The following is a 17,392-nucleotide window of genomic DNA, read 5'->3' as shown; positions in this document are numbered from 1 at the left end:
AGACAAATTTACAAACAGGCTTCATTTCTTAATTAGAGCGCATTTATCTTGAACTTTTCCCATGATTCTGACGATGGCCACCTTTGTGTCCAGGGTCATGTTCATTGGGGCACAACTGAAAATTAAAACAAGGGCTTCATATTGGACAAGTTCAGTTAGTACCTCCCCATTTCACTCTGTTTTCTACCATTTTATGCTTACTGAACACAACTCATCAGTCCTGCCAGGTGTAGTCCGTGCCTCCAGTGGTTGGTTCATGCTCTCTTGTTCAGTAGCAAGACACAAGGAACACTGCTGAGCAAAAGAGTTTAGAGGTCTGTGGCTATTGAACCTCGTAAATCCTTAAGGTGGCCAATGCATCTGCACATAACAAAATAACATCCAACAAACATGCCAGATATCCAATGAATTCATTACAAAAGTGGTGCCAATATCACAACCCCTCTACAAGGAAAACTATTATAAACAGATGCAATCAAATAATTGCCAAATATATTTATTTCCATGATAAAAGAAAATGCCTCTAAATATACATTACAGCAAAAACTAGATATACACACTAACATTAGAGGTCAATTTATGGTCTGGACCATTTCCCATCCAGCATGCCGTTTATCCAGAATCTTCTTTTGATTCAAGGCCAAAGCCTGTATTCACAGTCTTAGAGTAGGAGTGCTGATATAGGATCAGTTGCCTTTTAGATCATTATGAATAATATATGGACAGCAGTCCTACTCTGAGAAACTTTTTGAACATAGGCCCAGAAAGGCAGTGATTTAACCTGACCTCAAAATGGAACCCTAAAACCAAAATGAGCTCATATTTGAGAACAGACAAAGGATAGGCTTTCTGAGATCTGAGACATTTAGTCTCCAGTTGATGCAGTAAGATGTAGAGGGAAGACTAGAGCGGGGTAGTGTTCTCTACAATCAACACTGGAGGTGGCAGAGGGTTCCGAAAAGACCAGGGGACATTTTGTTTTTATTAAAAAAATAATATTTCAAAATAATAGTCTTGATGAACAACAACAGGTAGTTAGGTGTATACTCAGTAAGTACCTTTACTTCAAGGTTTTGAACCTACACACAGTATCGACAAGAAGGTACATAGGAAACAGTATGCCACTTGGTTTGCTAAGGAGGAAAACAATAAGTGGATGATTTGATATACAAAGAAATACATTATAAAAACACAACGTACGTAAAATAATGGTTAAAATGCTGACATGGTTATTGAGAGGAACAGAGAAAGTTGGCAAATTCTGTACATAACAAATCCCTTTGAATATTTGCATATGAAAAAGACTAAAACATGGGCATTTAATCCATTGATAGTGTTGGCAGCACACACTAAAATTATATTTATACGTACACAAAAACTAAACTCGGTTTTTAGAAACATGTGCACACAGAGGTGAGAAGATCAGGGTTGGTCTACTCTAGTTGGTGACATTAAATACACTCAAACCTCCATTTAAAAGGAAAGTCTTGTCAATGTGGTGGTAGTTAACAGATTTTAATGTTGATTAAATGACACCTGTAATTTGGCATGATGCACTGAGGAGCTAGCTGCCTTGATAGTGTTTTGTAACAATAATTAAAAACGGTTAAAATACCACTTGATGGGAACGTTTGATAAAAATAAAAACGGGATATAGGCTGCAGTACAACATTTCAATACTTTGGGTAAAAACAATTAACCAAATCCATGAGAAAAACACTCTTTTGGAGATTGTATTTTCTAGAAAGTATGGGATCGGTTGTGGGTCTGGTCTGTCAGTCTGTCAGTTAAAAAAAGTTGTTTCTAGCATGATGATGATGGTTCTGTGTCCCGTTTTCCTATGGGAATGCTGACTTAAACTGTTATGCTCATGCTTTTTCATCCAGTGCTTGTTGTAAATGGTCTATAAAAGAAAGTGGGAAACCTGTGTAATGGTTTAGCTTATCAAACAACTGACGAATTGAACACATCAAAACAAAGAATAAATAGTTTGATTGATGTAGGAGGATTAAAATGTGGAATTCAAATATCAAAAAAGTGAAAGACATTCATATTTAAAGTTTGGGGTAAAGAGCAGGGGGATAAAAACAACGATTGGTTTCCAGCAGTTGATCCACAAAACTAGGTTAATTTAAGTCGTAAATGGAATGCAGTTTGACCCCTGACATCTATTCTCATAAATATGTTGAACAACAATACACATCTACATCCTACCAACAAACAATTAATTAATGTCATACAATAAAATGTCCTCTTTCCCAGGCAGGAACACTGAGAGGTGCCTCTCAGGAGAACAGGAAGTCATGGGTCATGTTCATTAGGTCACACAATGGAAAATTTGCATTTCTTAAAAATGGACAAGGCAAGGTAGTCCCTCACGGTTTGTCTGTTTTCTGTCGTTTGGGGCCTAATGAACACAACCAAGAATTTGGGAGATGGACTCTTTGTATGTGGGGGTAGTGGATGGACCCCTGAGTAGACAACCCTGGAAGTTGGCTGGAGAAACAGGTAGGTTGATTTGTGTGTCATTTACGGTCAAGTATCTGACCCACATGTCCATCGGTGACCGAGTACAGAGGATAAGACAATGCAAAGTAACGTGCCACTTAACAACCTTCGGAGTTAGTGCTCTCAATGACTGTACAATCACACTACGAAAGGTGTGAAGACAATGAACTTTCTCCCCCCCCCGTAAGATGTCCAGTTCATATGGATGGATGGCATCATACTAATGGGGGGGGGAGACAAGGAGGATGAATAAAACCTTTTTATAATAAGGACAGGACAAAAACATTAACAAAATACTACAGAAAAGAACAAACGTACAACTTGAGTTTTACAACATATCACTGTTGCAGACAAAGTCCACCAGGTCTGTGACCCCCAGCAGGTCATCCTCATCATCATCCTGTGGTGCCAACTCCAGTCCATTGGGCGCTATGGCGACAGCTGTGGCCACAGGTTTTTGGGGCCCAATGTGAGCCAGGCCCTCTAGGGCCTTGATGGGACTCTGTCCGTTGGTGGGGGGATGCAGCTCCACCAGGCTGTAGTCCAACGGGCTGGCTCCCTTCCCCAGCACCCCCCCTTCCTCCTCTTCCCTGGTTTCTTTCGTCTCCTTCTCAGAGTCGTCCGAGTCGATGCGGTTCACACGCTTGCGGACAGGACGTTCTCCCTCCGATGATTCATCGGAATCGTGGTCGTCATCGTCCTCCTCAGAGGCTCGCCGCCGTTTCAGTGAAAGTCGTCTGCGGTGCTGCTGGGACTCTTTCTCGGATGAGTCGGCCCTCCTCTTTAACCTAGTCCTCTCCCTCTCGCTGTCGTCCGAGCCTCTGGAGGAGCTCGCTGAAAGAACCAGGTACATGGAAACCATGGACGTTAGATAAAACCATATTGTTAATATCAGTTAAAGTGACGGCAAGTGAGAACACGTTAAATAAATACAAATATTAGCCAACTAACTACAGTTTACATACATCCTACAGAGAACCTATGCTAATGGCGGGGTCGTTGAGGAAAAGAGCACGCGTTTAGAAAAAAAATGTCTGCCTGACCTTCGCTGTCAGAACTGGCGAGGCGCCGCCACGGTTTGACTTTGTCGCGGTTTGTGTTGGCCTTAGAGCCGTCAGAGTCTCCGGACGACTCGCAGTAGTTGACCTGCTTCGTCGTCTGACTCCGGCGGGATCGGCGTCGGCTACAGTCCAGGTCACTATCGCTGAACTCGCTGGAGCCCTCCGACACTAGTTACACAGGTCAACACAGAAAGAGAGCCACATCACATACCTATAGGTTTTTAAAAGGACAATTACAAAATCAACACAGAAGTTTTCAGACCTTAAAATCAAAAGATGGATCCACATCCCACACAATTGGCTGTGTCTAACCAGCGTACTGAAGGCCTCAACTCCAAATTAATGGAACTGATAAGTGCCACAAATCAGGACCTTTTCAATTAATTTTGGATTACGGCATAAAGCTGAATCAACAAAACAGATGGCCTGGAACTTGTCCCAAAAGAAGACCACTTTTGAGATCTGAAAACATCTAACAAAGTTTGATTCTGGAGTGTAATGTCCTTTCAAACCACAGAGGAAATGACGATGCCAACATACCCATTTCTTCCTCTTCTTCCTCACTAGTCTCCTCTTCATCGTCTGAGTACCTTCGTGGTCTGCGGCGCCGTCGCGGCTGAGTGCTCCTCTGACGTTTGGCCGGCCTCCTTGTCCTGGCGGTTCTGCGTTGTGTGCTGCCGAAGTCGCTGTCGTCATTGGAGTCGACTGCCACTTCGCTCTCTGCATCGCTCTTGTCCGACGCCACAAACTCCTCTTCCTCCGTACTACATGAAAAAATGTGCAGTGGAGAGAGAGAAAAAAACAGAAGAATGAGTGACAAATTAATTCAACACCCCTTTGTGTCACACCTTTGTGGCTGTAATAGCCATCAATGAAGTGGAACCATGGCTTGTGTTCATTATGGCACACAATGGGAAATGTTTAAAAACATTTTGCAGTGGAAAACAAAAAAGTCTAGGTAGTCCCTCCGCGTTTCAGTCCGTTGTCTTCCATTTGGTGCCTTATGGACACAACCTCCCTGTTCTGATTCATGAACCCCTACCTCCCACTTTCCTAATGAACCTACCTGTCACTGAGACGGAACTCGTCCTCGCTCTCTTCCTCCTCCATAGTGCTGTCGCTGTCCAGGTCGTTGAGACGCCGGCGCTTCTTCCTGCGCTGGCCGGCGTTGGGCCGCGGCGGGCACCCATTCTCCTTGCCCTCGCCACCCTCTCCTGCTGCCAGGATAGTGGACATGTCCTTCCCTCTGCTATGGCCTGTGATGTTGGCCATGTCCTTGCCTCGACCAGCTCCTGTAGAGGGCAGCACATGTTAACATTTAGACTCAATCCAACAGGCACACAAAGATTGTTTGCAGGCTACATAAGTTAAAAAGCTCTGAGGTTGCATTTCATTCAGGGAAAATCCCTATTTTACCCTCGTTCACTCCTCCTGACAGAACTGAAAGGAGTGGATATGTATACGAGGGCAGAGAGGGAACATCTATCTTAGGATGAAATACAGCCTCAGACTTGACTCTTCGTAACCCTTATTAAAGGAGTGCACAATTATTAGGGCATCTGAGCAAGCAGCATGTTTGCACAGATGAAATGATGCAGCCAAAAATGATTTCAGAACATCAATAAAACGCAGCATAAACTATTGAATGAAAGTCATAATTCTGGGAAGTGGTTGCCATATTCCATAATGTCTTCCTACCTCCACCATCAGCCTCTCTGATGTCTTCTTCAATTGCCTCCTCAATAGCCTCATCAAATTCATCAAACCTGCAAACAAGACGTTGAAATTATTCAGGGAATTTATCAGCCACCATACTGAAACAATAAATAAAGACCAGCCACACACAGCACATACAATGTTCTGATATCCATGAGTTCAGTACAGACGTCATACCTGTAGCTTATGCTTTTCTTTGCCCTTGTCGACCTTCGACCCCAGCTCTTGGTTCGCTCTTTCTTCTCCTTTTTCACCACCTCTTCCTCCCTTTCTTCCTCTATCGCCAACTAAAAATGACAGTTGGCAATGTGTCAGTTCACAGTACAATATAGGAAGCAAACATTTATGCTGACATCAGTCTAGGCTAGGCAAGGAACAGTGTGACAGACCATCTTACACAGATGTCCTACAAACACACTGAATTCTGGATGTGTTGCAATTGACTTCCATGATGGTATAACCATAGCAACCAAATGCTGCCTACCGAGGGAGTGATGATGTTTTCAACACTGATTCCAACATAGACCAACCGCTCTTTTCTGGAGGGAGAAAATAAAATAATTTAAAACAACTTTATGAGCTACATTATCTTCCTGTTGTCATTTGCTGTTTTACACCATGGGTCATGGTTCAGAGGTTGATACCGTCGCTCAGCGCGCTCCCTCTTTTTCAGGGAAGCATCGAGATCAGTAAGCTGCTCCTCAAGCTTGTCACAGAGCAGCTTCTGCAGGGGTCACGAGGAAAGAGGGGTAAGAATGACAAATAATACCACACATAAAGCAAGCCATTAGTTTAAAACAATAATGTGGCTAGCATCCAAACTGTAGTGCAACTACCAATTGTTTACCATCTGGTGGCTACTTACATGTTGGCAGGGTGGACAGAACCACTCCCCGTCTGGGATGATCATGAGAGGGGGTCTGAGGCAGGCCGTGTGGTAGCCGCTATCGCACGAGTCACACAGCAAAATCTGTGAGGGGAACACAAAGGTGTATTAGCTGGAACACATTATTTTGTAGTCTTATCAGTCAGTTTAGATACATAATATGAATATAGTATAACCACTGACAGCCCACCAGGGTTGGGGTCAATTCCATTTCAATTCAGAAAGTACACTGAAATTCCAATTTTAATTATCTTCAATGCATTTAAAATAACAAACATGTGGAATTGGAATTTGATTTACATTCTGAATTGACTGAAACTTATGTGGACTTGACCAGAGCCCTGCAGCCCACCATGTGGGCAATTCCATTATAATTATCACAACTATATGCGACCCATTGTGCCATTTATTGAGCTGAGAAAATAGGGATCACATTTTCAGGACCCACCAGCTCAGGATGGTTGGGGAGGCCGCAGTGTTTGCAGGGGTCATCGTTAGGAGGGAGGTCATCATCCGAGGAGGTGTCAGAGTCGTCGCTGTGCCTCTCCCTGTTCCTCTTCCTCCTCTTGCCCCTCTCCACCTTAAAGCTCTCATCACTGTTGTCCTCCTCGCTCGACTCGCTTTCATCGTCTTCACCAGAACCATTATTTTTGCGCCTTTGTGTTCGAGTGTTGGACCACCGGGTCTTTCTCCTCCGTCGCCCCTGAAAACAGATGTCATCTTGACAGCCAAATTATAAACACAGACATTCTAACTTTTGGGTTTCATGAAGCTAATGTAGGACAGCATACACATAAGTTCCTGATGGCTGACAATGTGTGAATCCCTGATCTAAAAGACACTGTTGATCCAAAAACATGCATTCACAATCCAACATATGAATGTAGAAATATCTGCAGTTACTGAAAGAACTTACCTTAGATTTGTACAGTCCATCTTGATCAACCTTCTCTCTCGGTTTCCTCTGAACAGTTTTCTCCTCCTCATCACCCTTCTCTACAGGGGGTGTGGCCTCTTTCTTCTCCATCCTCCTGTCCTGGAACTCCACCCCCTTAGCGGTTGGCCTGCAGATCCTGGGTGACCTCCTCAGGGATCTCCCAGTCTCACCAGTATCTGACCCAGAGTCCCTCTCCTTCCTCTGGAGCTCAGCTCTCCTCCGGTGGGTAATCCCGCGTATTTTCAGGCGAATCCCCTCCTCTTGGATCTCTGATGTTGTTCCCGCATCCTTTTTTTCACTCTTGTCCTCATCCTCTTTGTTCTTGTTCTCATCTTCCTCAGACCCCTCACTTGCTTTTGCCTGACCCGATTTCTCTGCTACCGTTGAATTTTTGACATCTTTCTCAGTTCCATCATCCTCCTTTTTGTCATTTTTCTTAGCCTGATCATCCTTACTCCCATCCTCTTTTTGGGGGCATCCCTGTGTTGTGGAATCTTCCTTGATGACTTTGTCCTGGCTTTTGTCCGTCTCACCCTCAGTCTCTGTGAGAGATGATGCCTTCTTACTAACAGCCTGTTTTTCTGATGGTGCATCACAGTCCATGGGCTTTGGGTCTTTGATAGGCTTGGTCTCAGACTTCACTCCACTTTTAACAGCCTTTTTTGGACAGCCTTTTTCAGCATGTCCCTTGATCTTTATGTTGTCGTGTGTTGACTTTTCCGAACGCATTTCCATAGGCTCCTCCTGTTTCCCCTCCACTGGGACAGACTTTTTGAGAGAGGGTAATTGCTTGGCGTCCTGAAAGGTGACAAGTTTCTCTCCTTTTTCTGCAACTGTCTTTGTGTCTGCCAGTTTCTCAGTTTCTTCAGTGTCTGGTTTCTGTCCCCTAAAAGATTGTTCTATCTTTTTAGAGGTAGTCTCTGTGTTTTTAGCCGATTTCTCAGCATCTTTAGGGGTAGGTGTAGCTGATTTAGCAGACTTCTCAGCATCTTTAGGGGAAGGTGTAGCTGATTTAGCAGACTTCTCAGCATCTTTAGGGGTAGGTGTAGCTGATTTAGCCGATTTCTCAGCATCTTTAGGGGTAGGTGTAGCTGATTTAGCAGACTTCTCAGCATCTTTAGGGTTAGCCAATTTCTCTGCGTCTTTAGGCGCTGCCGATTGAGCATATTTCACTGTGTCTTTAGGTATTGCTGATTTCTCTGTGTCTTTTGGGGTAGCCAATTTCCCACCTTCCTTAGGGGTAACCAATTTAGTAGATTTCTCTGTGTCTTTAGGGGTAGCACATTTCTCTGCATCTTTAGGGGTAGCCGATTTCTCTACCTTTATGGGTTCATCCAGTTGTGATTGGGTTGTTTTCTCAGAGACGTCTGCCATCTCCACGTCTTTTGGTCCAGATTGTGTCTTAGTCGCTTTAGCAACAGTTCTCATTTCATCTTTACAGATAGACGCTGAGAAAACGTCTTTCTCCAGGACAGCTTTTTTCTTCACCTCAGCGGCAGCCTTTGCATCTGTGCCTACAGCAGGTTTCTCCTTGGTGACAGCTGACATTTTAATGTCTTTAGGGTTATCACATTTCTCTGTATGTTTAGATGCCTCTGGTTTCACTGTCATTTTAATGACCAACGATTTATCAGTCTCTTTAGTGCTCTCCAGTTTCTCTGCTTCTTTATTGGAAACTGGTTTGTCTGCCTTTTTAAGGAATGAGGACTTATTGGTCTCTTGAGAGATGGCCAGGTTCTCAGCATCTTTACTCTTTTCTGAAATCTCTGTCTTTTTAATTACAGAAGTTTTGATATCTTTAGAAACATCACATTTCTCTACACCCTCTTTGTCAGGTGGTTTCTCTGTATTTTTTATGACTGTTGGCATCTTTATGCATTTAGGGCGGTCTGGTTTCTCTGTAATTGGGTCAGGTCTCCCGGTTTGTTTAGTGATGACTGAGGTTTCTGGGTTTTTAGGGTTTGACCACTTTTCTGTACCTTTTGTGCTGGGTGGTTTTTCCATATCTTTCACGACAGAAAGTGGATAACCGTCCTTATTGACAACTGTTTTATCTGTTTCCTTAGAGACAGCTGACTTGACCTCTTGAGAGGTAATGGATGAATCTGTTCCGTTAGTTTCATCTGGTTTCTGTAACTTACTAGACAAAGGGTTTTTATCGGTTTCTATTGATGTATAGTTTGCGTGTTCTGTACGACACACTTTTACATCCCACTTGGATACCTTCACTTTTTGTTCCTCTTTACAATCAGCGTGCTTCTCCGGTGGGCTTGTTGCATCCTTAGATGAAGTCAATGGCTTTGTCATTAGAGGGGACAGAGATTTAGCGTCTTTTAAGGCTGATTTTTTTACTTCCTCTGAATCTTCAGTGCTTTCCTTTTCTGCTGGAACCATTTTCTGTAGACTTGTTTCATTGGCCATGGCCACCTCAGTGTTGCTTGTCATCTCCTCTTTCTCCTTGTCCAGGTTTATTTTCTCCTTTGCACTAGCTTCTGCTGCTTTACGTTCTTCCCCAGCAGCAGCTTTTGTTTGCCGTTTTTTGCCATCAGCAGAGTCTCTCAAACCATTATTGACACTTTTTTCTGTTGTAGGCCAAGCATCACCATTCATTTGATCACTTTTACACATCCCCACCGGGGCATCAGAGACCTCTTTACTTGTCTCCTCAACTTCAGGAGATTCTTTGACAGGAGTAACAGATGGGTTTCGCACAAAGATACTACTGCCACCGCCACTATTATTATCAACATTTTCACAAAGTTTCATCTCTCTCTTTTTCAATGGGATTTTGGCCTGCTGGTCATTCTTCATCGCCCTTTGGAGTTCATTTGCAGTCTTCCTCTTGGCTTCATCTGTCTGTTCTGTCTGTGGCGTCAGACAAGGTTTCTCTGCAAGAGGCTCTGTAGCATTTGTGGCTGTGCTCTCCTTGGATTCTGACACCTCCATTGGCTCTTCTTTGATGGCCTGGGTGTTTATGGTGACCTTGTCATCCACCATAGGCTCCTCTGACTGGCTTTTTGACTCTGACTCGTCTTTGAGGCCATTCAATGAGGATTTGGCATCTGATTCGTCTAGTTTTGATTCCTCTTTTTCTGTAATCTCGGTTTTTGGGGAGACTAAGGAATCTGTACCCTTGGAGGGTTTGTCCTCTTCATCCTCTGAGGTATCCTCTGTCTTTTTAACTTCCCCGATAGGAAAAAAGGTATAAATAGGAATTGCAGTTACAACAGAATGATATATTCATAGAAAATAAAAGTTCAAGATTTAAAACTGCACCTATCAGGGAAATAAGTTGTTTACCTTTGACAAAATAGATCCAATTCCAGGCAAATTACTTAACTCATGCAATATCAATATCATGAAAATATTTGTGAGTAAACAACAAATAACAGATGACATTATTGGTGTAACAAGCCTTGTTGATATAACACTACCTTCTCCCCCAGTATTATTTTTTTCTTCCTCCTCTCCTTCTTTCTTTGTCAACAGTGCTGGGTCGATTTGAGTCTTTAGCAGTGCCAGGATCTCAGCCAAGCTGTTTCTGTCTCTGTATAGAGATGGATAATTCAAATAACTCTTTCCAGTTTAGTAATCTTGTGGTAAAATTACATATAAACCAAGTAATCTATGATCCACCTGGAATACAAGACCTTTGACATTTAGGCTCTGCAGTACAACAGTATGTCTCTTTCATCCCCTGAATCACATCCAGCCCCTCATTCCAATGGTTCCACAGTACCTGACAATGCAGTTCCAGGAAGACCCATCCAGGTCGTCCTGCTCCTCCACATAGACCCTCACATTCTTGTCCTGGTCAAGTTGGAACCAGTACATCAGGCCATCTTTGTCCTTGCCAATGGGGAGAAGCCGCATCTTATCGGGATCCTCCTCATTGATTGCTGTCTTGAACTTTACATTGTCATCAAACTGGCATTCACACAAATGCTGGATAGAAAAGAGAGAAAGTATGAAAAATGTTGCACTTAGAAGAAAAAAATTATGTTAGTAGGGCTGCATGATATGGCCAAATATATTGCAATATTTTTTATGGAATATTGCAACAGCAATATGACTTGCAATACAAAAACACACTTGGGTGAACTGCACAAGTTATGTCCCACTACCACTGGCATTACTATTTTCAGAGAATTTACTTTTGTACCATACAGAAGAAAGGCCTTATTTAAGAACGTGAAAATATGCGTAATTTTTACCACCTGTATCTTGTTTGGAAATATATGTTGCATGTCTTTGCATGCAGAACTAGCCTAATTATAGCTATATTGCAACCTTACTTTGAGGATTCCAGTCTTGCACTCCACAGACATGTCCTTGTATCCTTTATTTTCAAGCTCCCATGCCCAAGTACTGTTGAACTCATGGCACACCTGTAAGAAAACACATTCCATCAGCCATTGGTTAACCTCAATACTATCATCATTCAGAATGCCCAGACTCATGCCACTGCCTGTATTTGACAAAAATTGAATATATTTCAATGTGATTAATCTATTAAGCTAAGCCTAACTGTATCGGAGTGTGCAGAAAATGTCCAGCCTTGTTCTGAGATCTATTTACCTTCACAAGGTACTTCTCCCATCTGTCTGCGGACACTGACTTGCCAATCTTCCTCAACAACTTCACGTGAAGGTCCACCAAGATCTTTGGAACTGAGGGGAGAGGTGGGATAATGACACCATTTTGTAAACATCAATGTTTCTCAACCACATATCACCTATTGTATAGGCCAATAAATAGCTACAGCATGTATATCTTGAATATGAATCCCACTCACACACTGTTACGAATCCATATCATACGACATTTCATAATATTTATAGGTATTGGTCCACTAGCACTTCAAATGATTTAGTTTTGCATTAGTTAATATCAAATGGAGACAAAGGAATTAAAATAGGTTTTGATGAGAGTGGGGAATAAGAAAATAAAAATGTCTTCACATATTAAAAAGAACTCCTGTGCACGATTGCCCCAGTATCTGTGCGTTAGAGATGTCGCCAATGAGTCTCCTCTCTAACGCCCAGAAAGCTCTGATTCGACTGCTCTGCAAGCTGTATAATGTAAAAACTCAAAATAAATGAGTTACTCATCAAATATGGAATTTCGCTGAGCAACTATCTTCATTTACTCCTGTTATGGCCAGTATGTACTTCCAAAAAAAGGTCTAAATAAACACTTACAACCAAAATAAATTCATCTTGGAGACCTCATTGAACTGTTGTAGACTTCCGACCTGTGCTTGGCAGTAAAGCCAGATATTGGAGGTGCCAATAGGCATTTTTTTCGGTGGGTTGTACATTTTTATTTAAACCTTTTTTGAAAGTACATACCGGACGTAACGAAGTAAATGAAGAACGTTGCTCAGCGAAACTCCATATTTGCTGAGTAACGAACGTATTTTGACATTATAACGCTTGATTTGATTTGCAGAGATTGGGAGTTTGAATTGGAACTTCCTGGGCGTTGGAGAGGAGACAAGTCATACATCTCTAAAGTGGAGACACTGGGACAGTGCACAATATTAAATTATTAAAACAATGCATTCAAATTAGATATTTGCTAATTTCCTAACAATATAAAACAAAAACGTAACATGACTAATACAATAGTATGGAATAACAATGTAGTATGTGTGATACAAACAACCAAAATCCGCCAAAATAGTTTGAATAAAGCAGACCATTCTTTGCGTAATTACAGCAGGACACCATTGAGTAGGAAGCCCTGAAGATGAGCGTGCGCATGCGCAATACAGCGCGAGCGAACCACTATGCCAAAACATTACTTAACCTGTAAACACAATGGACAATGTTGTCCTTAACGCAACACACTCAATCCTAACCCGAATAATAGGAGTGCCCAATATACTTTAATAAATGTTAAAAACAGATCACCTTTGTGCAAAAGTTCAAAGCACAATATTTTCTGTAGGCTGTGTGATGAAGTGCATTTCAGTCCCTGGCAGATAAAGGCTGGCTTGGCTGGAAAATAAATTGTAATTTAAAGCCCCAAATTACACCGAAGCCCTTCGATCTTCGGTCAGTTCACGGTTAAACAATGCATCTATTTCACCCTGGATCCTAATAATACATCTGGGACAACAATACATGTATATAAAATGGGTTATGTTTGGAAATCACACAATAACACAACTAGTACGAACGACACAGAACACTATGCAATGTGGAGTCCCATCTTCCCATAGTAGATCGCGCTTTTCAAACTATACCTGAGATTGTGTCTTGGAGATATCGCTCCAACTGTGGAAATGTAAGCTCCGGTAAATCAAGCAAGGTTCCATACCGCTCTAGAAAAGAGCATATCACGGCGTAGCTTGGGCAAAAACCGGGGGTAGAACCCGCCGATGCTGCCGAGGCAGCCATCTTTTCCGATGGAAGAGCAGCAGACAGTAACAAAGATGGTGGATAAATGAAGATAGTTCACACAAGCCGTTTACCATTGAAACAAATAATCAGTTCCGGTCTACTTAACTGGGTGCGTCTCTCAGACTCCAATGCAATTGCAGCTGGGCCTGGTCGGGTCTACTTAGTTCATTGACATTAATTGAACCAGAAAAATACAGCGAGTGGGGTGTCTCTTTCCTCTTCTGTCTCTGACAGTACGTCTCGGAGGACCAATGACTGCCCACAATTCACCGCGTCAAATAAATTAGTGGCCCAGAGGTCTTTGCGGTAAAAAAATAAATAATAATAATCCAAATGACTAATGTAAACAAATGAGAACGCGTGGGGGATGATCACTCTGTTATAATGTCTGCACTGGTGGTGTGAACATTTTCATATTCTTCCATAGGTAATTTAACGCCAATTAACTAATGTAAAGTCGGCTATACAGTGGCTCGGACCACTGAGCAGCTGCCATTTTGTAGCGTTTTGGACTGGCAACTTGATTTTGATACGAAAGCTTGCTGAATTTGTACAACGTGATCCAATGTTGCACTGTCCATTTTTTCGCAGTTGTATCAATTCGCTATTTGTAACATTTTCAACACCAACACCTTTACAATATTAATATTAATATACTTTTGGGGAAACAGCATAATTATATTAATTACCTTGAAATATCTGAAACATGATTTTGTTAATGATTCAGAAGACTAGATTTGTAAAATACAATGCCAATGAGTGACGGTAAATACTGACACATGTAATGTGAGAAAAGTGGTTAAATTTCAGCATTACACATGGGTCTTTCTATAAACTACCATCACAAGTGAGCATTACTTGCAGCAGACAACTTTTTTGGAGCGGTTACAAAGCCATTAATAATACTGTGTCTTTTTTTCTTCAATTTAATTACACATTGACCTTGATCCTGTGAAATTCCTGGATATTGCTGTCGGATTCTTTTTTTGTATGGAAATGTCGGAAGTGTACTGTAACCTTGCAACATTTCGTATCTCCCTATGTTAAGGTGTGAAAACAGTTTTCATGAGCACACATATCCAAAATAATGTATGTGCTTGAAAAATCCAACGCTTCATACAAAAAGAGTAACTTTGTAATATGATTAATACAACTAAAATCTATAATGTCATTCAATAATTACACATAATAGTTGTTTGATGTGAGTTTGATGTCTAGCTGTTTAGTTACATGCGGACATTATCGCGCGCAACATCAGCTGATTCGGGAAAGGATTTTCTGAATGACAGGCAAGTGATGAAGAGTTTGTGTGATACTGCATGGGATTTAACAACAGCCAAAATGCGGGAATTATGTTGATTTTGAGGATTGACAGAACATTTTGGTATCTATGTTGTCAAGATAATAAGCATACTTAGTGGATAATATGTACGTTTTGATAGTTTGTTTCTCGACTCAAAACGGAGCAATTGGGAACGTGCACACGGTTTGTTTGTTAGTTTTTAAAAGGAAATCGAAAGAAAATATTTTTGCATATAAAACAAATAAAAAACTTGATATTTCTATATTCCAATGTGGGTGGGATTAAATGTCGAATGTCTGGTCAAGTGATTTAGTGTTTAGATTTAGCGTTTATTGACTTATTAATGAACTGCTGTTACTGTAAATGGTTAGCTAACTGATATATTTTAGCTACCAAGCTAACCATTGGTAATCTTAAATTATGCTATACAGACAAAACAACAGTATATATTTCTAGATATATGCCCTAGCTATAGTTAGTCAGTGGTTGCACATCCAATTAGCTGGAATTAAGCATGGGTGTGAATAGTAGACATGTAAATATTATTTCACAGTTTACAGCAGGTCTCGAGCTACCCAGACCTGTCTATTCAGCCTGATAGGGTGCCGTGGGTGTGTCCAGTTTACACCTGTGCAAATCTATGTGTGTATAGCAATTGAATTAAACATCCAATCAATGCTTTAAGTGTTGTGCAGTAGGTCCACACCTAAAGGGTTGTGGGTTCCTGTCCAGAAACAACCTCTAACCCTAGACACTTCTGGAGATCTGAGAGAATTGGACAGGTTTAAGCAATACCGGCAAAATTCCACCATGCCTATCAGAGGGTAAGGTGGAGCTGTCACAGTATCACCAGCCATCAATCCCTCTCAGATCTTCACAAGTGTCTAGACTCTAGACTCTGGGCAGTAGGGGCTAGGGGTTGTTTCTGTAAAGGCCATGGGTAGTATGGTAGCTCAGTCAGCCAGGCACTGTCAAAAAAATGTAATAGCTGTCACATACTTGCTTTCTTTGTCCTTGAGGGAATCTCAATTGTATTTCCTTGATTCGTTGCATCCTCTCTCCTCAAAGCCCACTGGATGAAAAGCTCAGAGGTCTCTCCCCTTCTCATCCAATGGGTTTTGAGAAGGAAGCGAGGAGAGAGGACGTGAGGAATGAAGGAAATTAAATTGAGATTCTCCCCTTGTTTCCACCATTCCTCATCTCCCTCTCAAAGCACATTGGTTGGAGAGGAGTTAAAGTTCCTCCCCTCAGGCTCCAATGTACTTTCAAGGAGAGGCTACGAGTGAAGGAAACAAGGACAGAGGATGCAAGAATGTGATGTCTAGTTTTCACAAACACTGCTTGAAGAGTTTACTGATTATGATTTAATTGTCAGTTATTATTGTCAATGATTTTGTCGACAGAACCCATTGTATTATATTAGTGAATTAAATTATATGAACTATAGAAACAGAATTGCAGTAGTTTAGTTTGTTTATCTTTTTCTTCTGGAATGTTTAGCGTGGCTATACATGATAGAGAAGTTGACTAAAGCACAAACAGATCTGGCTACTAGGTATGACAAAAAAACATGCAGTGTCCTTGTTTTATGTGACTAGGGCTGTTACTGTGACCATATTACCGCAGTCAAATTCCACATGACCATTTAGTCATGGTAACTAGGCTTCTCCAAAACTGCACTGTTGCTACTGATGGTCATTAGTAGCCTACCAAACTGGCTAACTGCCAGTCACTAATGCCCTGGTACTCAGCGATCTATTGTCCCTCTAATCACTCTGACATCAATGCAAATGCAATCGAAAATCAACTCATAAACACTTCATGATTTGGGGCGTCAGGTAGTTAGCCTAGTGGTTAGAGCATTGGACTAGTAAAGGTTGCAAGATCAAATCCCCGAACTGACGAGGTAAAAATCTGAAAAAGGCAGTCAACCCACTGTTCCTAGGCCGTCTTTGAAAATAAGAATTTGTTCTTAACTGACTTGCCTAGTTAAATAAAGGTGAAATAAAATAAATACATAAAAAATAGCCTAGGCTATACGAGCTCAACCATGCTTTGAACTGTCTTTTTTTTGTTGCCTAAATTATGACTATCCAATCTACTCATCACATTATGAATAGTAGGCTATCTTAAATAAGTCTGCAAATGCAATGATGCATGGAATGCTTTATTATAAATATGCATTTTTATGGTGAAAATTAGCTTCCCCAAACTTGAAACACATGGGCCGCCTATGTATGCCAGGTTGTAAAACAGATTAATGTGCTTAATTTTAAGAATTTAGCAATAAATATAGCAGCACGAGAAAGCTGGGATCCTGTTTTAAATAGTGGCCAGTCAAAACTCTGTTTTCACATGCGATTGAGCAATGGCTGGGTTTATAAGAACACATTTCACTTGGCTTTCTAGGCTATGTGCTCTCTAACCGTGTTCCAGGGGTTGTAGGCCTGTAGGCTACGTTTGGAGTTATTTGGTCACTTTAGTTGTGATAGAAACCTTATCAAAACATAGGTCTATGGGCTACGCTACATGATGTGTGTGACTATGATTTGAAAAAGTTGCAAAAAAAGACAT

At 41.5% G+C, this 17,392-nt stretch overlaps 1 protein-coding gene across 1 annotated transcript; it reads right to left on the bottom strand.

The window, feature by feature from the left end:
* Positions 1-480: 480 nt before the first annotated feature.
* Positions 481-13,778, bottom strand: LOC139537649 (remodeling and spacing factor 1-like). The gene is made up of 16 exons (XM_071339206.1): positions 13,359-13,778; positions 11,687-11,778; positions 11,404-11,496; positions 10,848-11,053; positions 10,543-10,655; positions 7,088-10,290; positions 6,620-6,874; positions 6,151-6,255; positions 5,930-6,009; positions 5,770-5,824; positions 5,463-5,572; positions 5,268-5,335; positions 4,636-4,861; positions 4,110-4,333; positions 3,552-3,737; positions 481-3,342 (listed from the first exon to the last, which is right to left on the bottom strand). The coding sequence occupies exons 1-16, from the start codon at positions 13,510-13,512 to the stop codon at positions 2,837-2,839; spliced, it is 5,676 nt and encodes a 1,891-aa protein (XP_071195307.1). The 5' UTR covers positions 13,513-13,778; the 3' UTR covers positions 481-2,836.
* Between the last annotated feature and the right edge of the window lie 3,614 nt (positions 13,779-17,392).

Source organism: Salvelinus alpinus, chromosome 13 (assembly GCF_045679555.1).
Source record: "Salvelinus alpinus chromosome 13, SLU_Salpinus.1, whole genome shotgun sequence".
NCBI classification, from domain to species: Eukaryota; Metazoa; Chordata; class Actinopteri; order Salmoniformes; family Salmonidae; genus Salvelinus; species Salvelinus alpinus.
The sequence above is the reverse complement of the archived record's forward strand: the minus strand, read 5'-3'. Positions and strand labels throughout refer to the sequence as shown.